At 39.0% G+C, this 23,632-nt stretch overlaps 2 protein-coding genes, 1 non-coding gene and 1 pseudogene across 6 annotated transcripts in view; 2 read left to right on the forward strand and 2 right to left on the reverse strand.

The window, feature by feature from the left end:
• Positions 1-23: 23 nt before the first annotated feature.
• Positions 24-5,614, forward strand: Srsf7 (serine and arginine rich splicing factor 7). Of its 4 annotated transcripts, none has more exons than XM_046425677.1 (8): positions 27-187; positions 1,311-1,491; positions 2,073-2,249; positions 3,131-3,205; positions 3,292-3,393; positions 4,181-4,234; positions 4,687-4,722; positions 5,316-5,614. In XM_046425677.1, exons 1-8 carry the CDS (start codon positions 160-162, stop codon positions 5,368-5,370), a joined length of 708 nt encoding a protein of 235 aa, XP_046281633.1. In that variant the 5' UTR covers positions 27-159; the 3' UTR covers positions 5,371-5,614. The 4 variants fall into 4 exon arrangements, with proteins under 4 accessions (XP_046281651.1, XP_046281633.1, XP_046281625.1 ...); XM_046425669.2 differs by having other exon boundaries at positions 29-187; positions 3,292-3,402; XM_046425695.2 differs by lacking the exon at positions 4,687-4,722 and having other exon boundaries at positions 24-187.
• A 6,782-nt stretch (positions 5,615-12,396) lies between these two features.
• Trnai-aau (transfer RNA isoleucine (anticodon AAU)) lies at positions 12,397-12,468 on the forward strand. Its single transcript has one exon. It is a non-coding gene; the product is annotated as a tRNA-Ile (tRNA).
• A 1,534-nt stretch (positions 12,469-14,002) lies between these two features.
• Positions 14,003-18,566, reverse strand: LOC124080120 (small nuclear ribonucleoprotein G-like; annotated as a pseudogene).
• Positions 18,567-20,532: 1,966 nt separating this feature from the next.
• LOC124077843 (galactose mutarotase) overlaps positions 20,533-23,632 on the reverse strand; it is a gene marked incomplete at its 5' end in the record, with an annotated part of 32,518 nt that continues 29,418 nt past the window's right edge. Inside the window, 2 exons of the mRNA XM_046422362.1 lie at positions 20,533-21,528; positions 22,940-23,114. Coding sequence (XP_046278318.1) covers positions 21,451-21,528; positions 22,940-23,114 — 253 coding nt within the window. The remainder of the gene's footprint in view (positions 21,529-22,939; positions 23,115-23,632) is intronic.

Here is a 23,632-nt window from a genome sequence, read left to right on the forward strand (position 1 = left end):
ATGCGCAAAACTCCCAGCCGCCGCATATATAAGCGCGAAGCCGGGCTCTTCTTCGTAGTGCCGCCGGGACCGTTGGCGAGTGAGTGTGTGTGGCAACTTCCGTACTACTCGAGCCCCGGGCGCTGCGAGCTAAAGAGCAGAGCACGCGGGCCGGTCAACATGTCGCGCTACGGGCGGTATGGAGGAGGTAAGCGCTTAGGGCCTAGTAAAGAAGAATGCTGTGCATATAGTGAATATTCTGAGGCCGTGGGGTTGGCGCGGCGGTTGGGAGACGGTTATTCCGCGTGCGTAATGGCGGCTTCGGCGCACGCCAAACGAAGCCGGAGGCAGCGGGGGCGGGGTGTTGAATGGAAATGGGAAATAAGAGGGTGGGTGTCTGAGCCCGGTCCCCAGTTCTTGGGCATTTTTGTCGCCCACGCGGGCCTGAAGTCGGGTCCGAGGTCACGATTTTCCCTTTGCCCTTCTTGGAGCTGCCCGTCCGCCCCCTCCCCCCCTCGGCGGCGGCTGCCATTTTGCGCACATTGACGACCGTGGTGGCGCATTTCCTTAGCGCTTTCCCGCCACTCGAGCGGACAGATCTGGTTGCTGTGGTAAAGTGAGGGTTGGATTTGGGACTGAATGGAACTGGCAGCTACAAGCTGCGCATTCTTGTCAAACAGTTGTTGAGTTGAGGGATGGTAATTACGACCAACGGTTGGCTTTTTTTGTGGGGGGGTGCGGCTTTTTGGAGAGCTGTTTATGACACTGGGGCAGGGAGTTGGAGACTTTGGCAAGCCAGCGCCTAGGCCGGTTGTTGTGAGGACGAGAGCGGGCGCAGCCCTACTCGCGGTCCGGCCGAGGCCCGCCCGACGCCGCTGCCTCGGGCCCGCGCGCTCCTAACGCGCCCGCGGCTGCCGGGACTCGGGGGCGGGGCCGGACCGGGCCCGCCCCAATCGGGATATCTTGCTTGGCGTCTTTGCTGTTTTGGAGATTTTTCTCCTTATTATAATACTGAAAACCTTGTTATAAGTCTAGCTTCTTGGGTGTTTATGGACTTCATTGATTTTAAGACTAAATTCGACCCTAGAGAAAGCATTAGATATGTTTTGTACAAGCCGGATGCAGTGGTGTCTAGTCTTGGCTACCTGGGAAGGCTGAGGCGGGAAGATTGCTTGAGCCCGGGAGTTGGAGACCTGACTAGGCAAGGTAGCCAGAGTCTGTCTCAAAACAGTGTCTTAAGGATGTCCTGTTTAGGCAAAGAATTCAGTCACATTGAGCCAAACTTTGGTAATGTACGTTGTTATGTTGCATTTTTTTTTTTTTTTAAACAGAAACCAAGGTATATGTTGGTAACCTGGGAACTGGTGCTGGCAAAGGAGAGTTAGAAAGGGCTTTCAGTTATTATGGTCCCTTAAGAACAGTATGGATTGCAAGAAATCCCCCCGGATTTGCCTTTGTGGAATTTGAAGATCCTAGAGATGCAGAAGATGCTGTGCGAGGACTGGATGGGAAGTAAGTGAGATGTTCATTATGAAACACTTATTAAAATGTTTTGTGGGTTAGAGATCTGGTGTGCTAAGCTTTGTGTTCTACAGTCTGGAGACCTAACCTTAAATACCTGATCTTGATAAGACAATGAGGATTAAATCTGTTTTGCCCCATCATCCCAAATGTGGAACACCTATTATAAAAACAAGCAAAAAATACACCATTTATGGTAATTTTGAAATAATATTTGAATATTTGTAGAATTGAGAACTTCAGACTTAATGGGGGTAAAGAGGGTAGCAAGGGTGGAGTTGAAGAACTTAGTAAAGAGCCAAAGCTTGTGAGGGGAAGGAGTGGTTAAAGAGAGTTATAAATTGAGGGTTAATTTGTAATCCCATCTACTTGGAAGGCTGAAACAGGAAGATCCCCAGTTCCAAATTGGCCTTGGCAATTTTAATGAGACCTGATTATTCAAAAAATTAAAAGGTTTGGGATGTAACTGGGTGGTAGAGTGCTTGCCTAGGTTATGTGGGCTCCTGGGTTAAATCCCTAGTATTGGGGGGGGTCACTTTTTTTTAACTTTAGAATTTTGTTACTTTTAACAGGGTGATTTGTGGTTCCCGAGTGAGGGTTGAACTATCAACAGGCATGCCCCGGAGATCTCGTTTTGATAGACCACCTGCCCGACGTCCCTTTGATCCCAATGATAGATGCTATGAGTGTGGCGAAAAGGGACATTATGCTTATGATTGTCATCGCTATAGCCGTCGAAGAAGAAGCAGGTATTTAGTTAATAAAGGAATGGTTGGTATTCTAGTTAATTAATCAAAGTAATTCTTTTATTAGCAAGGCAGAAACTAGTGTTTTTCTATAAACTTGAATGTTAATTGTACAGGTGTATTTTACAATTTTTGTTTAATTAAAAATGTTAATATATTAATAATCAACCTGGTCAAAACCTTTCAGGTTTCTTCGTTTGAGTCAGTCGCCTTGATTCAGAATGTCACGAGCCTTATGATATCATGCTGAGGCGCCTTGCAAATCCGACAATTAAGATCCTCCTAGACCTTGAGGTGATCAGCATAAGAGGCCAGATCCCCTCGAGTCATCTACACCTAGCTTCACCTTATTCTTTAAAGGGCAGAAAATTTGAGACGGTGATCGCCGTAACAGTAAATTTGGCTTACAATTGGGGCCCCCCCTCCGCTTTAGAAAGAGGAACACCAGATTGACCACATTCCCAACTAGAAAAATCTTCTTGCGTCAATCAAGCCTCACCTGGCTCTTTTGGCTGTCAGTTTGATCGTCGTTAGATTGAAGAAAACATCTAGATGCAGCGATCGGCTATAGATACTTCTAGATCGTCTAGATCTACTAGACCTACTAGACCATGGGCCAAAGAGGGTCGACCTGCAAACTTGCAAGGTTTATTTTAAATACACATTACAGTGTTTTATATTATGTAATTCTAAGTTGTAATTCAGCTTTTAACAATCTTTTTTTAGGTAGTAAAAAAAAAAAAAAAACCAACAACTAGGCCCAGAGTTTATTTCCAAATGAGACTAAATTTAAATAGTTTTGAGATTTGATTTCAGCAGAGGCACAAAAACGCTAAAAACGAGTTATCGTCTAATATTTTGTATTTTTCTAACTTGAAAAATAGGTCACGATCTAGATCACATTCTCGATCCAGAGGAAGGCGGTACTCTCGCTCGCGTAGCAGGAGCAGGGGACGGAGGTGAGAAATCTTCAGTAATTCATCTTCACAAGCTGGGGGGGGGGGAGGCTGTTTTGAGATGGACTTTAGTTTCTTTTAATTTTTAGGTCAAGATCAGCATCTCCTCGGCGATCAAGATCTGTATCTCTTCGTAGATCAAGATCAGCTTCACTCAGAAGATCTAGGTCTGGTTCTATAAAAGGATCGAGGTATTTCCAGTATGTAACACTTTTTTCCTCCTTATTTGTAGTTGGATTGTCACATCTTGACCGCAACAGCACAGTGGTGGAGTGTCTTAAGGACAAAATTCAAATGAATTGCTTCAGAATGTTTGAGATTTAAAAGTTTAATTTTTATGATTTCTATCATGGACATTAGTTTTACAAGTAAAGATAAACATAAGTAAAGATTTTAAAGCTTGTTAAGAGGCCATAGTGGACTAGGCATAGTGATTCATTCCTGTAATTCCAGTGACTTATGAATCTGAGGCTGGAGGATGACAAGTCTGAAGCTGACAGTTTTAACACATTTAAGAGAAGTGAAAAATCAAGTTGGGAACCATATATTTCCTTAGTAAGCATGCCTTAAAAGATGGAACTTGTACAACTCTAGAAAATGTTAACACTATAGATGATGAAGCAGTTGTTCAGAATGCCACCCAGTTACTTGCTGTTGAATAGAACAAACCCTTTAAAAGTAGAAATTACAAATCCTGTGGTCTATTTGAGAAAACTGGACTAATCTCTAGATAGTTTATCTAATTTATTGCAGGATCTCAAGATATTTGAGATGCATATATCAGCCCAATGTAGTTGGGTGTAATTTGCTTATGATTTAAGAAAAAAGCCTTACTCATTTGTCCAACTTTAGATTGACTCAAGGCAAGATTTTGCATTTTGATCAGTTTTAGGTCCTTTGTTCCTAACCTATCTAATTCAGTGCTCAAAAAAGGAATGCCTATGGACTAATGTATTTTCATTTTTCTTTTATTAAAAGATCCCGGTCAAGATCAAGATCTAGATCTCGATCTCTTTCACGACCAAGAAGCAGGTAAGGTACAAATGTGATCAAATGCTCTTCCAGTTATATGGCACCAATATCCAAAGAGTTCAAAGTGTTTTTCATTGTTGAAAATTTTAAATGTCAACTCCTAAGTGGAAATACAAAACCTTTTTAAGCCAAATGAGAACTTCATTAAAACATGGCCTATTGCAGGCTTCTTAGAGGAGGGAATGTGAAGTGTGCTAGAAATTTGTGATTTGTTGGGGTTGAGAGGCCTTTGCTAGAACTGTTAGGGACATTGGAGAAGCATCCTGAAATAAGTGTTTTTTTAAGATAGTAGGTGGAAAAGATGAATTGTGACAATACAGCAGTTCACTTTAATTAAAAAAAATATATAGTCTGACATTTTTTAAGCTCAGGACAGTGTCGGGTTTGTTTGTGGTTAAAAGGAAGGGATTGGTTAGTACTTTTTCTTAATAGAGTTTCTCGTGTTTTGACAGCCGATCAAAGTCCAGATCTCCATCTCCAAAAAGAAGGTAAGCTAAATAATCTTTTGTTGCAAAGTCTTAACCAATCAAGTGTGGCCTCTGCAGAATTTGTCTGCTTTGCCTAATTAGCAATCTTTGAGCTCTTTGGAGAATTGGTGCTATATAGATTAGGTATTATGTTTCTGAGATGATTGCTTTTCCTTTAACAGTTTTTTACTTTTGTATAGTCCTATGAACCCTTAGTTGCTAAGCAGCTTGATTTTTTTTTTTTTCCCCCCTACATTCTACCTGTGGACAATAGGTAGAAATGAAGTCCATGTGAGGAAAACCATAAATCTTGCAAATGGTTGAAATCTAGCAACTAAATTATTTTGTCTCTTGGTCCTTAAGGAGCCAGAGAACTACAAATGGTTGTTCTATTTAATGTAACCTTGGAATTTGGCAAGGTTATTAAAAAAGCCAATACTAATGGGTGGGGGGGATAAGTATATAAATTTAATGTAAGTTTAGATCTTTGCCTTAGTAGGAATACATTGTACATTAGGATTTATTGAAGTATTATTTTCCCTTGACTGTACATTGGAAAGAGTATATTTCAGTAGACACTAATTGGTTCCCAAACCTAATGTTTTTCTTTTTAGTCGTTCCCCATCAGGAAGTCCACGCAGAAGTGCAAGTCCTGAAAGAATGGACTGAAGTTCCTCAAGTTCACCCTTTAGGGAAAAGTTATTTTGTTTACATTATTATAAGGGATTTGTGATGTCTGTAAAATGTTACCTAGGAAGGATATTTCAACCATCTAATCAAAATGGATCTGGATTAATACTCTGTAAATTCACAGCAGTAAGATAATATAAGTTTTTTGTTGAATGTATTAACATCTTATGGTCTGAACATGGGTTTTTATTTGGCACATTTAAATAAAATGTTTCTAACTAGATTTTTGATTCGTGTTCAATATTAACACTTCTCAATTTGGTAACCATCAGGAGTCAAACTTGATAACTATTAAATATTCATACAGTTACATTCAAAGTTTAATGGTGTTAAAAGTCTTGAACATCATTAACTGTTATATACATAACACTTTGTCAACATCTTAAGGGACTTTGAAAAATTATATTTTACCCTTGTATCTGGGTAAGATGATCTTGAGTCCCCTGTAATAGTATGAGTTTATCATGACAGATCCTTCAATTTAACTTATTGAAGTTGGTGTTAAGAGACATCAAACTAATGATCTCAATCTGTCAATCTAGAGGGACCACTGATTGACCTATAAATGAGCATGACGGGAACTAAGCAAAGCTTTTTGAGTAAATGTGATATAAGATGTAAGGAGAAACTGATTTCTGGAGGCTGTTTTAGCTTATTGATGTTTCCAGGCAATTAGGTGGGATGGTTTCTTTTCAGTGTTCTTTGTTTTCAAACATTAGTTAACTGATTTTATACCAAAAAAAAAATGCATGTATGAGAAATTGTCTGGATTTGGAATAAAATGTAAACCAGCTTTGCAAAATTTTCCAGCCTAGATACTCTTCTGTATTCCTTCAAATGGATCACCTTATTTTGTTCAAAGACCTATTATGTCTAAGCTAGGTTTCACAATTCCCAACAACCAACATTATTTTGCCAAGCTGGTGCAAAGTAATTAATGATGTCAATCAGCAATGTTAATGAGACTTAAGCAGTTTTGTAAATCCCACTTATTTAGTAGCAACATTTCATGTAGCTTAAGTTTTTTTGGTAGTATATGGTAGACCTTAGAATGTTACAGCCAGTAGGTTCTTATTCAGACTTAACTATATTAAGTATAATGGGACAATGGTTATTTTTGAGAGTTTTCTGGACAAACTTTTACCAGGTATTTTCTACCTTGGTGTAAAAGGAAAAAGTGCTGGTGGCACAGGAATCTGTCCTTGTCTGTTTTCTTAAGGCTTTTCTACAAAGTCATTGGATGATAATGCAATTTGGGAATACTGATCTGCCTCAAATTTATTTGGTGGTCTGAGTGATCACTAGTATATTAGAAGTTATTTGGGTTCTTTGTTTTGGAATTTTGACAACTGAGCATTATATGGTTGGCATAAAGCTGTGTAATTGGCAGGCTTATTTGTTGCACTGGTTAGCTTTAATTGTTCTGTATTATATAAAGATAAGTTTACTCAACAATAAATCTGCAGAGATTGAACAAATAATCCTGATACTCAGTTTTTGGAAGTGTGAGCCCTGAGCTAAAAGTAGGAATCATTAATCCTATAGCTTTTTTTGGATGGAAAAGTAGTGGCATCCCAGAAGTTAGTGTTGAAAGGATATGGGTATGAAGGAAGGATAGAAATCCTGCTACCCTCAGAGAAAGTGAATACTGACCCTAGTCCAACAGCTTTACTCGTTGACAACTTTGTACCTACTGTTGAGTAGTGTATTATGTAATGATAGTTTCATGACAGTTTCATGGAGTTAATGTCCTGAATATTTCATATGTAGGAAAAAAGCTCCAGTAGACAGTTTGAAAGCCTACTATTGTGATATCTAGAACAAATATTCATTAAAATATTTTCATTTCTAATTAAAAAGTTAAAGCTGATCAAAATTGTCATTTAATCCCAGCAACAAAACTATGCTATTACTCCATCTCATTAAAGAAAAAGTGGGCTCAGATTGGTAATTTAGTCGGGTTTTTTTTTTCCTATCTAGGTAGGAAGTAGGAAAAGATTGAATCTTTACCTGTGAATTGAAAGTTTTTTTCTTCAATATGTGAAACACTAAAGACAATCACATGGAAAAATCAGAAAAAATACAAGTAACCCTATAGTCCTACCCATTTTGGTACCATTGTTAATGGCCATATCATGAAAAGATGTGGCCTTTTTTTTGTGTGTGCGCTGGGGATTGAACCCAGGACTTCGTGCATGTAAAGCAAGCACTCTACCTACTGAGCTATATTCCCAGCCCCTCAACCTCTTGTTTCATGTCTGATGATTTTTGATTTTCCAATTGCCAAGCCTTTTTCATTTTCTGTCATTTTTGACTTACGGGATACAAGGTTTTATACTCCTGACTTAGCTACCTTAACCAGTTTCAGATACATAGCCCGCTCAACAGTTGTATTCCTATGTAACAAGTAGACATTTTCATGACAGCAGCATAGTGTACATTGACTTTTTTCTCATTTGATATTTTGGCGATCTTGTAAAAATCTCTTGGTCAATTTTTTTTAATGTTGCATTTACTTGTTGATGGTATTGTGTAGTAAACTTTTTAAATACCTCTTCAATGTGTCCTTGGGATGCAGAAGTGAACAAGTATATTAAAATGGAGCTTAAGTTCTGGAGAGTTATTTAATAAAAGAGGACTTTGTTGCTATTTTGTGAAGGACGGTCTAAGTGACATTTGAGCAAGTGAAGCGGGGGGGGGGGGGGGGGGGCGTATAACAACTTTGACTTCTGGAGGAACTGTTTTCTAGTCGGGGGAACATAGTAGGTGCAGAGGCCCTAAAGTAGTTTGAATTGTTAGAGATCAAAGGTCCCAGAAGGAAAGGGGTAGGTGATGCAGGATATGGATCATGTGGAACCTTTTAGACCTCGGAAAAGATCTAGTTCTTTTCCCCGGAGGTTTTTTAAAGATACTTTTCCTGTTCATTTTTTAAGACTGGTAGCAATTTTAGGTTCATTAACAAAATTTAGAAAGGCATATAGATATTTCCCATATCTATCTACAATCCATATCACCTCACACCTGTAAATTTCCCCCAGTATCAACTTTTGGATTGGTACAATTGTTAGAACCTAAATTGATTTGACATTGTCACCTAAAGTCCATAGTTTTACCTTAGGGTTCTTGAGGGTTGAACTTTCCATGGGTTCAGACAAATATATAATAACTTGTCTACCATGTGGCATCACACACGTTTCATTGCTGGAGTACTCTAGTTTTTTGTTTGATTTTGTTTGTTTTTTCCCCTCCCACACTGCTGATTAAACTTGGGCACTCCACCACTGAACTATGTCCCCATCCCTCCATCCCTTTATATTTTTTGAGACAGGTCTCATGAAGTTGCCCTGACTGGCCTTGAACTTGCCATCCTGCCTGAGCTTCCCAAGTTACTAGGATTACAGGTGTCTGCTACTGTACCTGGCTTGTTTTGACTTTATTCTTCCCTCCCCCATCAATTCCTGGCAACCACTTTTTTGACCATCTATTTTGCTTTTTCCAGATTGTCGTAATAGTTGGAATCATAGTATGTTACCTTTTCAGAATGACTGATTTAACCTTCTAATAGGCATGTTTCCTCCTTTTGGGGGTTGAATTACACTCTGGTAGTTCCGCAGTTCCACTTAACCTAATAAAAGAAAGTCTTGGTTGCTTCCAAGTTTGGATAATTACGAATAAAGCTGTTGTGTGAGGTTTTTATGTGGCCATAAGTTTAACTCCTTCCTTTGTGTAAATGCCAAGGAGCAAAATTATGTGAAATACATTTAGTTGTCTTTCAGGTAGGCTGCATGAATGAGTTTGGGTTGCTCCACATCCTTATGAGCATTATTAAGCATTTGTCAGTGTTAGGGAGTTTGGCCATTCTAATATATGTATGGTGGTTTGGGTTTTATCTTGCATTTTTCTGGTCAGCAGCATGTGATGGTGGAGCATCTTTTTAAAAATTATTTATTAGTTGTAGTTGGACACAATACCTTTATTTACTTATGTGGGGCTGAGGATCAAACCCAGGGCCTCGAATGTGCTAGGTGAGTGCTCTAATGCTGAGCCACAACCCCAGCCCTAGAGCATATTTTCATGTACTTAGCTACCATCATCCTTGGTGAAGGATCTGTTAAGGGTCTTTAGCCCTAATTTTAATAGGGTTGTCTTTTTTCCCATGGAGGGTATCTGAGAAAAGGATTAACAGGAACTTAACTGTTGGTGAATATGAGGGTTGTTTCTAATTACTGTTACCACAGTGAACTGAATACCTTGCATAGTACACCATTGCACAGGTGAACATGTCTAGGATAATTACTAGAAATGGCATTGCTGGGTCAAATTATGTTTTGGATGGGTATTGTTAGTTTGCCCTGGTGGCAGGGTATGCCCGTTTTCCTGTAGTATTTTTGACGACATGGTGGGCTATCAAGCCTGTTGGTTTTGGTTTGGAATGTGGTGTACACCTGTAATCCTAGTGATTTAGGAGCTGAGGCAGGGGGATTGCAGTTTTTAAGACCAGCCTTAGCAATTTTGCAAGACCTTGTCACAAAAAGTAAATAAAGTGCTGAGGATATAGCTCAGTTGGTAGAGTGCTTGCCTTGCATGTGCAAAGTCATGGGTTAATCCCCAGCACCACTAAATGAATGAATGAATGAATGAATGAATGGACAAATAAACATTAAAAAGAAGTGGGGATGTAGCTCAGTGATAAGAGTACAATCTTTTTTTTTTTTGGTGCTGGGAGTTGAACCCAGAGCCTTGTGCATGTGATGCAAGCCCCCAACCAACTGAGCTATATTCCCAGCCCCAACCATCTTGATTTTTTAAAAAAAATCCTGTGTTAAAAAAATGGTATCTTGGGCCTGGTGTTGTGGCTCAGTGGTAGAGTGCTCACCTAGCTCATGTGAGGCACTGGGTTCGATCCTTAGCACCACATAAAATTAGGGTATTTTGTCCAACTACAACTAAAAAAATATATATATATATATATATATATATAATATATATATATATATATATATATATATATATATATCTGATAGGTTTTTTTTATTTTGTTTTGTTTGGTAAAATACGTGTTTTCCCCCTTCTGGAAAATTTCCATGTGTTTGCAAGTCTGATTTAGTTTCCTTGCTCTCAATATACTGGAACTTTACCTACAGTGGGACTCCTTTATTTGTAATTTGTGTGTTCACTTCTGTATTTATACCATCACAAAACATTGTGACAGGAGGAACCAAAATGCTAAGAACTTGGAACCTTAAGTATTTGATGAATGAAAATGTTAATGGATGAATTAATTCTAACTTTATTAAGCCAAGTATATAAAACTGGAACCTCTTCTGTGAGACTGAGCCACATTTTCCTTTTTGGTGCCTGTGTGACTCCTGTTTAAAGTGTCCAACTCTGCTACTTTATCACAGTTTTTCTCTCATTTGGATTAACTTGAGTTCTGCCACTCAGAGTTCTGTTCAGAATGAGTGTGGAAAATTCCTCTGAAGAAAGTTCTTTCTAGAAAGGGTACAGCCTCAGTTGGCACCAAGAGTTGGTGAACTGCCAAGTGTGGTGGCATATGCCTGTAATCCCAGCAGCTCAGGAGGCTGAGGCAGGAGGATCGAGTTCAAAGCCAGCCTCAGCAAAAGTGAGCGCTAAGGAACTCAGACCCTGTCTCTAAATAATACAAAATAGGGCTGGGGATGTGGCTCAGTGGTCGAGTGCCCCTGAGTTCAATCCCTGGTACAAAAAAAAAGTTGGTGAACTCAGGTGAGCTGGCTTGGTGGTGAAGTCAGATTGTTGGACCAGCAGCTTCTATTTATTCATGACTACCAGTTACCTAAGACTATATCCTTTGTGCCTGTGTTTTTCTTTATCAACTAAGGTTTGAGGGTGTCTGGATTTTTATTTTTGGTTGTAAAATTGCTTTAAGGAATCTAGATTTACCAGGTGCAGTGGCCCATGACTTAAATCCTAGTGGTTTGGGAGGTTGAAGCAGGAGGATTGCAAATTTAAGGCCAGCCTCAGCCACATAGTGCAACCTTGTCTCAAAAAATAAAAAAGACTGGGAATATATAGCTCAGTGGTACTGAAAGAAAGAAAAAAAATCAGATTCTAGAAAAAATGATAAGGTTTCAGGATAATTTTTTTTTAAAGAGAATTTTTTAATATTTTTTAGTTTTCGGCAGACACAACATCTTTATTTGTATGTGGTGCTGAGGATCGAACCCAGGTGCGCATGCCATGCGAGCGTGATACCGCTTGAGCCACATCCCCAGCCCTCAGAATATTTTTTTAAAAAAATCTATAAAGAAAATATATACAGCAGAAGTAAAGGTAGATGGTCAGTTTATCTCAGCCTGTCAGGGGCACCATCACCAGAGTTCTTGGGAACCTATTTATAGAATGCACTGCTTCCTTTAATAATATGTGTGTGTTGGGCTTTAATGTTTATAATGTTTTTTTAGACCAGTGTGATTTTCATGAGATTGACATTTAGTCTTCCATTTCCTGCTGAAGTCTCCTAATACCCTTCTGAAACCTTTGGAATCTGAGTGATGATTAGAATGTTTTTGGTTTTTTTTTGGAACCATGGATTAAACCCAGGGTTGCTTAACCACTGAGCCACATCCCCAATACTTTTTATTTTTTATTTTGAGACAGTTTCTGATTTGTTTAGGACCTTGCTGAGTTGCTAAGGCTGGCTTTGAACTTGCGATCCTCTTGCCTCAGCCTCCCAAGCTGCTGGGATTACAGTTGTGCACAGCTACACCTAGCTATAAGGGTGCTTTTTGTATGCCAGTGAGATGACAGATGGCTGGTGACCTCTAGAAAGCTTTAGGATGGGTCTGGTCACTGGAAAGACCAACACTTGGAGTGGTGGAACTTTCAGCTCCACTTTCCAACCTCCAGGGAGGGGAGAAAGGGCAAAGGTTACATTGATCATCAGTAACCATTGGTTTTAATCAATCATTCCTATGTAATGAAGCCTCCATTAAAAAAAAAAAAAAAAAAAACCAAAAGGGGACTGGAGGTGTAGCTCAGTGGTAGAGTGCTTGCCTAATATGTGCAAGGTCCTGGGTTCAATTCCCAGCATTGCCAAAAAAAAAAAAAAAAGTGTCCAACAGGATCAAATCTTGTGGTTAGCTGAATGCATGGTGGTTCCTTAAGTGGTGAGCCTAGAAAGGGCCCCTTCCCACATGCCTTGCCTTATGCATCTCTTGCATCTAACTGTTCATTTGTGTTCTTTGTGATATCTTTTGTAATAAATGGTGTTTTCCTGTTTCCTCTGTTTTTTCCAGAGTCATTCTAGCAATTTAATGGAACTAAGGAAGGGAGTTCTGCGAACCCAAACTAGCAGACCCCAGTAGCCAGTCTGCTAGTTTCAGTGGATGTCTGAAGTAGAGGGAGCATTTATGTGGGACTGAGCCCTCAATTTCTGGGATTTGACACTATCTCTAGACAGATACTGTCAGAATTGAATTGAGTAAAGGGATACTGGGTGCATGCTGCAGGATTACTTTGTTGATGGTGCAAAACACATTTAGCATTAGAAGTGTTAAGTGATTTTTTAAAAAATTTATTCTGATTTGTTATACATGATAGCAGAATGCATTTCAATTCAAAGTACATATAGAGCACAATTTTTCATGTCTCTGGTTGTATACAAGGTAGAGTCACACCATTCGTGTCTTCTGTTAAGTGGTGTTTTGAGTTGAGAGAAAAAATTTTCCCCCATATTATATTCAGGGATAAGCAAATTATGGCCTGTAGGCCAGATTTGGCCTGCTACTGTTTACATATAGCTAAGGAGAGATGGATTTTACATTTTTAAGTAGCCAATCAAAAATATATTTCATGACATGAAGATTATGTGAAATTCATATTGTAGAATCATTAAAATTTTATTGGAACATAGATGTGTTTACCTATGTCCAAGACTTTGTGCTTCAGTGGGCAGAGTTGAGTAATTATGACAGACAAGCAAGTCCAAATAGCCTAAAGAATTTACTCTCATTTTTATTTTACAGAAAATATTTGTCAATTCTTGGTTTTGATGTTAGGCTTCAGCCTTACAGTATTGAAAATTATTATCACTGAAGATCTTGGGCGCCAAGATTATTGGTAGGCTTTCCTAGGGCCTTACCAAGACATACTAATGGTCTAGGAAAACTTGTTTTCTCCATAACTCATTCCTTGAGGGAGTGATTTGTAACAATTCTGTCTTAACACATTTATGCACTTAACATAATATTGACAAAAGAGGGAAAGTTTTCACTCTAGGGATTCTCATTCCTAGTGACTTTTTTTGTTGTTGATGTTTTTTTTTTTTTTTTTTTTTTGTGGTGCTGGGGATCAAACCCAGGACTTTGTGCATGTGAGGCAAGCACCCTATCAACTGAGCTATCTGCAGCCCCCCTAGTGACATTCTGATGAAATAAAAATCATGGTGAAGCCTGGTATTAATCTTAAAAACTCCTCACGATTCTAATGTGCAACCAGGATTGAAAACCACTGCTGTACGATGCTAGTTCACTGTTGTGAACTGTCTGTTATTGGGCAGATTAGCCTAGTTTATCACTACTTATAAAAAGGAAGTTAGAACATGTGATTCAAGGGAGAGTGTGTCCTTCTCTTAAGTTTCCCTGGTCTTTATGCTGGGTGAAAGGGGCATAAACTGCATTTTTATTAGTACCAGTAGAGGTCACTGTGCTCAAAGAAATACTAATCTAAAAAATAAATTCTTTTTTTTTTTATTTTTTTTTTATTGGTTGTTCAAAACATTACACAGCTCATGACATATCATCTTCCATACATTTGATTCAAGTGGGTTATGAACTCCCATTTTTTACCCCAAATACAAGTTGCAGAATCACATCAGTTACACATCCACATTTTTACATAATACCATATTAGTGACTGTTGTATTCTGCTACCTTTCCTATCCCCTACTATCTCCCCTCCCCTTCCCTCTCATCTTCCCTCTCTACCCCATCTGCTGTTGTTTAATTCTCTCCCTTGTTTTTTTTTTTTCCCCTTTCCCCTCACAAACTCTTATATGTAATTTTGTGTAACAATGAGGGTCTCCTTCCATTTCCATAGTTTCCCTTCTCTCTCCCTTTCTCTCCCCCCACTCGTCTCTGTTTAATGTTAATCTTTTCCTCATGCTCTTCTTCCCTGTTCTGATCTTAGTTGCTCTCTTTATATCAAAGAAGACATTTGGCATTTGTTTTTTAAGGATTGGCTAGCTTCACTTAGCATAATCTGCTCTAATGCCATCCATTTCCCTGCAAAATCCATGATTTTGTCATTTTTTAGTGCTGCGTAATACTCCATAATAAGTACATGAAAAAATGCTCACCATCTCTAGCAGTCAGAGAAATGCAAATCAAAACCACCCTAAGATACCATCTCACTCCAGTAAGATTGGCAGCCATTATGAAGTCAAGCAACAATAAGTGCTGGCGAGGATGTGGGGAAAAGGGTACACTTGTACATTGCTGGTGGAACTGCAAACTGGTGCGGCCAATATGGAAAGCAGTATGGAGATTCCTAGGAAAGCTGGGAATGGAACCACCATTTGACCCAGCTATCGCCCTTCTCGGTCTATTCCCTGAGGACCTTAAAAGAGCATACTATAGGGATACTGCCACATCAATGATCATGGCAGCACAATTCACAATAGCTAGACTTTGGAATCAACCCAGATGCCCTTCAATAGATGAATGGATTAAAAAACTGTGGCATTTATACACAATGGAGTATTACGCAGCACTAAAAATAAATTCTATTCAAGAAATGTGATGCAATATTTAACAGAACTATTAAGTTATGCCCAGTAGTAAAGTAATTTCAGGCATAGCCTGTGTGTACAATTGTTGCTTCAGAAGATCTGAAGGTTCTATTATTAGGTACATACATACATAAGGTTATAACAGTCTTATCTTGCTAATATGTTGATCCTTTGATCATTATGAAGCATAATTTTAAAGCTACCTAATGCTATCAATACAAGAATGGATAAATGATAATCCATACAATGGAAAAAAAGGATGAGGTCAAATAATACATACAATATCCTGCTTTTGTAAAACCAAAACTATATATATATATAAATAAATAAACAACAGTGAGCTCTGGGAAATAAAATATGTGTGGGAATGGAGAATATTTAAATTTTTAATGATTGGTACAGTTTGAATTGCTGAAGACAAAACTTTTCCTTTTGCAATTGAAAAAATTTAAGGCACTAAAACGAGAATGGCTGGAAGTCACTATCTTCTTGAAAAAAAAAAAAAGAATCAAATTTACAGAAAAGTTGCATGAATAGCTCCAAAATAGCACCAAACACTCCCATACACCGTTCAAAGGTCCCATTCAAATTTTGCCACTTGTCTCAGTAATGCACTTCCTAGCAAAAGTATCCAACCTGGGCTGGGAATGTAGGTCAGTGATAGAGCACTTGCTTAACATGTACAAGGCCTTGGGTTTCATCCCCAGTGACCTGATTTTTACATCATATAAACAGGCCCTTTGAGAGAGGAGATGCATTTCTGAAAGTCATTATACTTGTTCCAAGGCTTCTAACATGCTGATAATGTTTATTTCCTCAAATTAGACTATTTAGGTATTATTAGGTTGCCCACTAGTTGCCATTTCCACACATTCATCTGTCATAAGATTCATAAAGGGATCAAAGCCCTGCAAAATTCCTTAGACATGTCTGCCACTGTTTAATTTCCATAACCTCTTGTCCACAAATGTTTTCAGCTCAGGAGGGAGACCTTTGCTCATGGCGTCTTCATGGTAGGCTCAGCTGCTTTGAAATGGAATTGTCCTGTAGTTTTTTATGTCGTGCTTTTTGTAAACTACCAGTATTTATTTTATTTGGCATATGCTACTGAGTTATTCTGCCAGCTACCATTATTTTTTTTAAATACTGATTTTTTTAGTTGTAGTTGGACACAATACCTTCATTTTTATGTGGTGATGAGGATCTAACCCAGGGCCTCCCATGTGCTAGGTAAGCACTCTACCACTGAGCCACAACCTCAGCCCATTAGCCAGTATTTATTGACACTAAACTTCATCTTTCAAGGTTGGATTGTCATTGGTCACTCAATGGTCACAGTAGCTCAACCTATATGGTATGCCATTTTAGTCTTTATAGTAATGTTTGTGGAATTATTTAAACATTCTTTTTCTTTTTTTCCCCTAATTGCCAATTAGGTTTCAATGAACAACCTTGTCTGAATTTCTTTACACATTTATGCTAGTATTTTTATAAAACATTTCTAATGTGGAATTGTTAGATCATGAATTTTAAAGTTTGTCAATACTGATGGATTCTGCTAAATTTCCTTCTAAAAAAGTTGTATTTATGTTTCTACCAATTGTGATGGAGAGGAAATTCTCCATTTATCAACACTGTATATTATGAATCTTAGATTTTTTTTCCTGTGTGATAGGAAAAATTGGGGAGTTTCTTTCTTTTTAAAATATTGTGCCAGTAGAACATGCACTGAGTTTCTTATATATGTTTGGTGCTGGGGATTAAATTCAGGGCCTTGCACATGCTAGGTAAGCACTTTGCCACCAAGCCACATCCCCAGTCCTTGCACTGGGTTTCTTATCAAAGGATTGATTTGGAGATGTGTTTTAGATCTGCTACTTTCTAGCAGTATGCCTTTCTCCAGCTAATAGCTTCTTCACAAGGACTTTACCACCTATTTTACAGGGAAGTAAGGATCAGATGAAATAATCCATTCAAACACTTCCACAGCCATTACAATGAAGTGAGAATGAACAATTAGTAGAGGAGAATCCTGGCAAAGTGCTAACAGAATTTAATTGTCCAGAGGTTGTAGGAGCTCTAGAGTGATCTAATTAGGCCTCCATACCTGCTCAAATCCAGCCAGGAAGAGAAATAGAACAAAGCTCCAGGCTCCCAGCATTGGTTATTCAGTGCTCTGGCCAGTTTGAGCATTTGTTGTCCACCCTTTCAGTACCCTTCATCATAGTCATAGGGAGGGCCTGGGCCTGAGGAGAAAAGAACTTGACAAGTGGCCCAGCTTGACATCCTGCCCTACAGATATATGTTCATCTTACAAAGTCTAATCCCTTTGTCTCATAGGTGACAAAACAGGCCAAGTAAAATGAGTAGTACCAAAGATAGTGCTCAGTGCTCCCAGCTCTGTCATGGTGCAATTTTTAAAAAAATTTAATTTGTTATATATGACAGCAGAATGCAATTCATGTTACACAAAAAGAGCACAATTTTTCATGTCTCTGATTGTACAGAAAGTAGAATCACACCATTCGTGTTTTCATTCATGTACTTAGGGGGTAATGATGTCCGTCTCATTCTACCATCTTTTCTATCCCCATGCCACTTCCATTCTTCTCCCTCTCCTTTGCCCTATCTAAAGTTCATCTATTCCTTCCATGCTCCCCACCCCCGAGCCATCCCATTATGAATCAGCTATATCAGAGAAGACATTTTGGCGTATGGTTTTTTTGGATTGGCTTACTTCACTTAGCATTATATTCTCCAACTCCATCCTTTTACCTGCAAATGCCATGATTTTATTCTCTTTTAAGGCTGAGTAATATTCCATTGTGTATATTTACAACATTTTCCCTATCCATTCATCTACTGAAGGGCATCTAGGTTGGATCCACAATTTAGCTATTGTGAATTGTGCTGCTATGAACATTGATGTGGCTGTGTCCTTGTAATGTGCTATCTTTAAGTCCTTTAGGTATAATCTAGGAGTGGGATAGCTGGGTCAAATGGTGGTTCCATTCCCAGTTTTCCAAGGAATCTTTATAATGTTTTTTAGACTGGTTGCACTAATTTGCAGTCCCACCAGCAATGTAAAAGTGTGCCCTTTCCCCCACATCCTTACCAACACTTACTGTTGTTTGTATTCTTAATAGCTGCCATTCTGACTGGAGTGAGTAGTTTTAATTCGCATTGCTCTAATTGCTAGAGATGTTGAACATTTTTTCATATATTTGTTGATTGATTGTATATCATCTTCTGAGAAGTGTCTATCCACTTCCTTGGCCCATTTATTGATTGGGTTATTTGTTTTTTTTGGTGTTAAAATTTTAAAAAAATATTTTTTAGTTATACATGGACAATATGTATAACTAAGGCAAGCACTCTGCCACTGAGCCCCAGTCCCAGCCCAAGATTTAAAAAATATATACACATATGTATATATATATATATATATATATATATTTTTTTAAGTATATATCTATATTTTAAGTTGTTGATAGACATTTATTTATTTATTTACTTACATGTGGTGCTGAGAATCGATCCTAGTGTGCCTCATGCATGTCAGGCAGTGCACTACCGCTGAGCCCCAACCCCAGCCCCATGGTGTTAACTTTTTGGAGTTCTTTATATATCCTAAAGATTAGTGCTCTATCTGATGTGCATGTGGTAAAAACTTGCTCCTATTCTGTAGGCATTCTATTCACTACATTCATTGTTTCTTTTGCTGAGAAGATACTTTTGAGTTCGAATTCATCCCATTTATTGATTCTTGGTTTTAATTCTTAAGCTGTAGGAGTCTTATTAAGAAAGTCAGGGCCTAATCCAACATGATGGAGATTTGGGCCTATGTTTTCTTTTATTAGGTGTAGGGTCTCTGGTTTAATTCCTAGGTCCTTGATCCCCTTGAGTTTTGTGCATGGTGAGAGATAGGGGCTTAATTTCATTTTGTTGCATATGGATTTTCAGTTTTCCCAGCACCATTTGTTGAAGAGGCTATCTTTTCTCCAATATATTTTTGGTGCTTTTGTTTAATATAAGATATAGTGTATTTACGTAGGTTTGTTTCTGTGTCCTCTATTCTGTACCATTGGTCTACACATTTATTTTGGTGCCAATACCATGCCATTTTTGCTACTTTAGCTCTATAGTATAGTTTAAGGTCTTGTATAGTGATGCCACCTGCTTCACTCTTCTTGATAAGGATTGCTTTAACTATTCTGGTTCTCTTATTAGTTTTCCAGATGAATTTCGTGACTGCATTTTCCATGAGGAATGTCATTGGGATTTTGATTGAAATTGCATTAAATCTGCATAGTGCTTTTGTTAGTATGGTCATTTTGACAATATTAATTCTGCCTATTCAAGAACAAGGGAGATCTTTCCATCTTCTAAGGTCTTCTTTAATTTCTTTCTTTAGCATTCTGTACTTTTCATTGTACAAGTCTTTCATTTCTTTCATTAAGTTGATCCCCAAGTATTTTATTTTTCTTTGAGGCTATTATAAATGGGGTAGTTTTCCTCGTTTCTTTTTCAGAGGATTTGTCACTGATATGCAGAAATGCCTTTGATTTATGGGTGTTGATTTTATATCCTGTTACTTTGCTGAATTCATTTATTAGTTCTAAAAGTTTTCTGGTGGAATTTTGGGTCTTCTATGTATAGAATCATATTGTCGGCAAATAGTGGTAATTTGAGTTCTTTTCCTATCCATATCCCTTTAATTTCTTTAATCTGTCTTATTGCTCTGGCTAGTATTTTAAGAACTATGTTAAATAGAAGTGGTGAAAGAGGGCATACTTGTCTTGTTCCAGTTTTTACAGGGAATGCTTTCAATTATCATGATGCAATTTTAAATTACACATTTATTAGTCTCTCTCGAGAAAGAACACAGTGCCTCACACATTCAAGGCCAGCACTTTGCCCCTGAGCCCCAGCCCCAGCCAAAGGTTTCAAAAAAATACATACATGTATATGTATATATATATATATTTTAAATATATATATATATATATATATTTTAAGTATATATATTTGAGTTGTTGATAGACCTTTATTTATGTATTTATTTATTAATATGTGGTGCTGAGAATCGAACCTAGTGCCTCATGCATGTCAGGCATCATGAATGCTTTAAAAGACCTAGCATACAGAGTATGTATTCAGAACATCCATGCTGAAATGAATTTAAAAATTGTATCTTTGATTTATTATTGGTTTCAGAGAAAGAGGAGGTATGGAAAGCTCAACAGTTTGCCATCTTTCTCTGGGAAAATGCTGGGGCGCCTATTGGAGAACATAGAATCCAGAACACACACCATATACTTGTTCCACTCCCCAACGTCCATGCCTGACAAAGAAGAATGAAAGAACTGGAGTCTTCTGGGGATGACTTTATTTCAACTGATTATAGTAAAAAATAGTATAAAATATATTTCTTTAAAAAGCACCAGCCCACACCCGTCATTAATGATTTGATTATTAAGGAAAAGAATCTCCAGCCTCATCTCCATAAACACAACACTGCTTCCAGTATAAATGTTAACTCCAAAGGCAGGGAATCTAAATGATGGATTCTTTATGGGTATTTGAATGGCTTCTTACAAAAGGGAATCTGAGAAGAAAGGCTGGCTCCTAACAGAGCAGGGACCAGATCCCTTTTTAACGCTTCATTGACTCCTGGAATGCTCTGGCAGACTGGGATAGGTAAAGAAGGGGACTTTAATTTGCATGACCTAAACTCAAGTCCTACTTAAACTTTTTACCAGCTTGCGGTGGGTCACTCAACCTCTGCGCCTCAGCTCCCTCACTTGTCAATTACCTGCTACAGAGGCTCCATCTGCTGGCATGGTGAACCAGCTCATATGACCTTGGAAAACTGCAGAGTGCTACCCAAGAGTAAAGCGATTTGATGTAAAGGAGGAGGAGGAGACAGAAAAGCAATGAGAGCAACATCACAGAAACAAAGATGAGAGATGGAACCTACAACAGTGTATAAGAGTCCCTGGACACCACTTCTGGGCTAAGTTCAGGCCTTAGATGATGACATTGATGGTTGGGTTCACTTGCCCTTTGAACTGCTCAGAGAACAAAGCTTGTCATTAGACATGGTCCAGAGCCAGTCACTGGAAAAAGAAATCAATATTCAGACCAATTATTGTGACAGCTACCATTTGTATGATTTAGCACATGATCACTTTTAAATCCTCTAAATCTTCACCTTGTTTCTGGACAGGAGACAGGCTGCTGAGGGGGCCCAGGCCTGGCCATGGACTAGGATGTATCTTCACACTTCCTCAAGCCACAGAGAACTTGAACCAGGTGGTATGGTTGTACTTCTCCCCAGGACTCAGCAGCACAGGAGGGAAGTGGGGCTGTGAAGGGAAGACAACACAGTTACACCTCACTAGCCAGGGTTGTGCCATTAGCTATCCAGGGTGTGCTTCTAGACCAGGGCTCCGTGGGTCAGTGCCAGTGTGGAAACAGTAGTATTGGTTTGCGATGAGGTAAAGAACCATTCTGAACCAGAATGAAAATCTAAATCACCAAGCACAATTTTTCAAAGCAAGAGTTTCTTGCTGGAGGAAGTAGTTGGTTTATGTTACGGTTTGGATGCAACGTGTTCCCCAAAGCTCATGTGTGATAATGCAAGAAGGTTCAGAGGAGAAATGATTGGGTTGTGAGAGTCTTAATCCAATCAGTAAATTAATCCCCTGATAAGGATTAACTGAGTGGCAACTGAAGTGGTAGGGTGTGGCTGGAGGAGGTGGGAATTGGGGATATGGCTTTGGGGTGGTATATATTTGTATTTGGCAAGTGGAGCTCTTTCTCTCTGCTTCCTGATCTGCCACGCTCTTCCACCATGATATCCTACCTCACCTTGAGCCAAGGAATGGAGCCTGATGTCTATGGATTGAGGCCTCTGAAACCATGAGACCCTAAATAAACTTTTCCTCCTCTACAGTTGTTCTGGTCTGATTCTTTTAGTCACAGCAAAAACAACAAAAAAAGCTGACTAAAACAGTTTATAGCCAGGCAGGGTGGCACCTCCTGTAATCCCAGTGGCATGGGAGGCTGAAACAGGAGATCATGAGTTCAGAGCCATCCCCTGCAACTTAGCGAGGCCCTAAACAACTCAGTGAGATGCTATCTCTAAGTAAACTACAAAAAAGGGTTGGGATGGGGCTTAGTATTTAAGCACCCCTGATATGGGATGTGGCTTAGTTTTTAAGCGCCCCTGAGCTCAATCCCTGATACCAAAAAAAAAAAAAAAAAAAGTTTATATTCTGATGCAAGGTGAAAGCTCCTTATTATAGGCTGGCATTTTGAGGACAACTGCTTCAAGAGATAGAAAAAAAAGTTATAAAGAATCTAATAGGATGAAAAGAAGGCTCTGCTTAAAAGTGTGGTTGCAGAACGTGTGGTTATTGACAAAGAAACATTATACGGGGGCGCTGAGGTTGTGGCTCAGTGGCAGAGCACTCGCCTTGCACATATGAGGCACTGGGTTCGATCCTCAGCACCACATAAAAATAAAGAGATCATGTCCATCTACTACTAAAAAAATATTTAATAAAAAAAGAAACATTGTACTGGATAAAAGTTTCAAAGATAAAAAGTTTAAGCTTTTTAAAATGTAAATGCCACATCAGTAGCTTTGCTTTGGGTTTTCTGTTTGGAATGATGGAGAAGAAAACAAACATGGACTTTTGAATCATACAGCTTGATTTGAGGGCTGTGACCTTGGACTCAATACCACTCTATCAAGGCAGCCTGGGGCTTTACCTGGTTGATTGCATCAGGCCAATTCTGGGTCTCAAGGCAGAAGCCAGAGTGCTTAGGATAGATGGCTCCACTCTTGCCCTTCAGCGTGCCATTCAGGAAGTTGCCCGTGTAAAACTGGACACCAGGCTGGGTGGTGTATACTTCTAGTACCCTCCCGCTTCCAGCATGATACACCCTGGGGATAAAGACAAGCCACATGTGAGTCCAGAGCAGAAAAGCAGACAGAGAGGGGTAGAAATGGAATCCTCTTTAGGACAGGAATCAGACCCAGCCACAGAGAGGGGCAAGATGTATGGAGGAGAGAGAGGTAGGAAGGAAGAATATGATGGAAATTCTTACAGCCTCCTAGGTGGGGCATGAGAAGGTGGTTTCAAGGATCCTCCATGGCAACTTTTCACTCTGATCTTGAGTTCTTTGGGGAATGGCAAAACGGATTGACCCCAGCCAACTGAGGTAGGGTGGAAAAAGAGGAACCAGGCTGGAAAGAAGCAGTAAGGGCTCCAGAAGGGGCAAGACCTAGGACCTCATGCATGTTGGACAAGTGCTCTCCCACTGAACTATATCCCCAGCACGTAAGGCTGAGATTCTTTTTCACGGAATCAGGCTCTCTGCTTGGCCTGGAGAGACAACCAGCCGTGTCTTTTATAAAAGAGAAGAGATGTTTTTATGAATTAAACTATTCCCTTCCTAGGG

This window comes from Marmota monax, unplaced genomic scaffold, assembly GCF_021218885.2.
Source record: "Marmota monax isolate L192 unplaced genomic scaffold, Marmota_monax_Labrador192_F-V1.1 WCK01_AAM20220418_F8-fsc00015, whole genome shotgun sequence".
Classification (NCBI taxonomy): Eukaryota; Metazoa; Chordata; class Mammalia; order Rodentia; family Sciuridae; genus Marmota; species Marmota monax.

Bases quoted from the DNA above. Each gene is read 5' to 3' on its own strand.
- Srsf7 (XM_046425669.2), top strand. From the start codon at position 160: ATGTCGCGCTACGGGCGGTATGGAGGAG. The intron at 2,250-3,130 runs GTATTTAGTTAA...CTTGAAAAATAG, and splicing joins AGCCGTCGAAGAAGAAGCAG to GTCACGATCTAGATCACATT. The intron at 4,723-5,315 runs GTAAGCTAAATA...TTTTCTTTTTAG, and splicing joins TCTCCATCTCCAAAAAGAAG to TCGTTCCCCATCAGGAAGTC.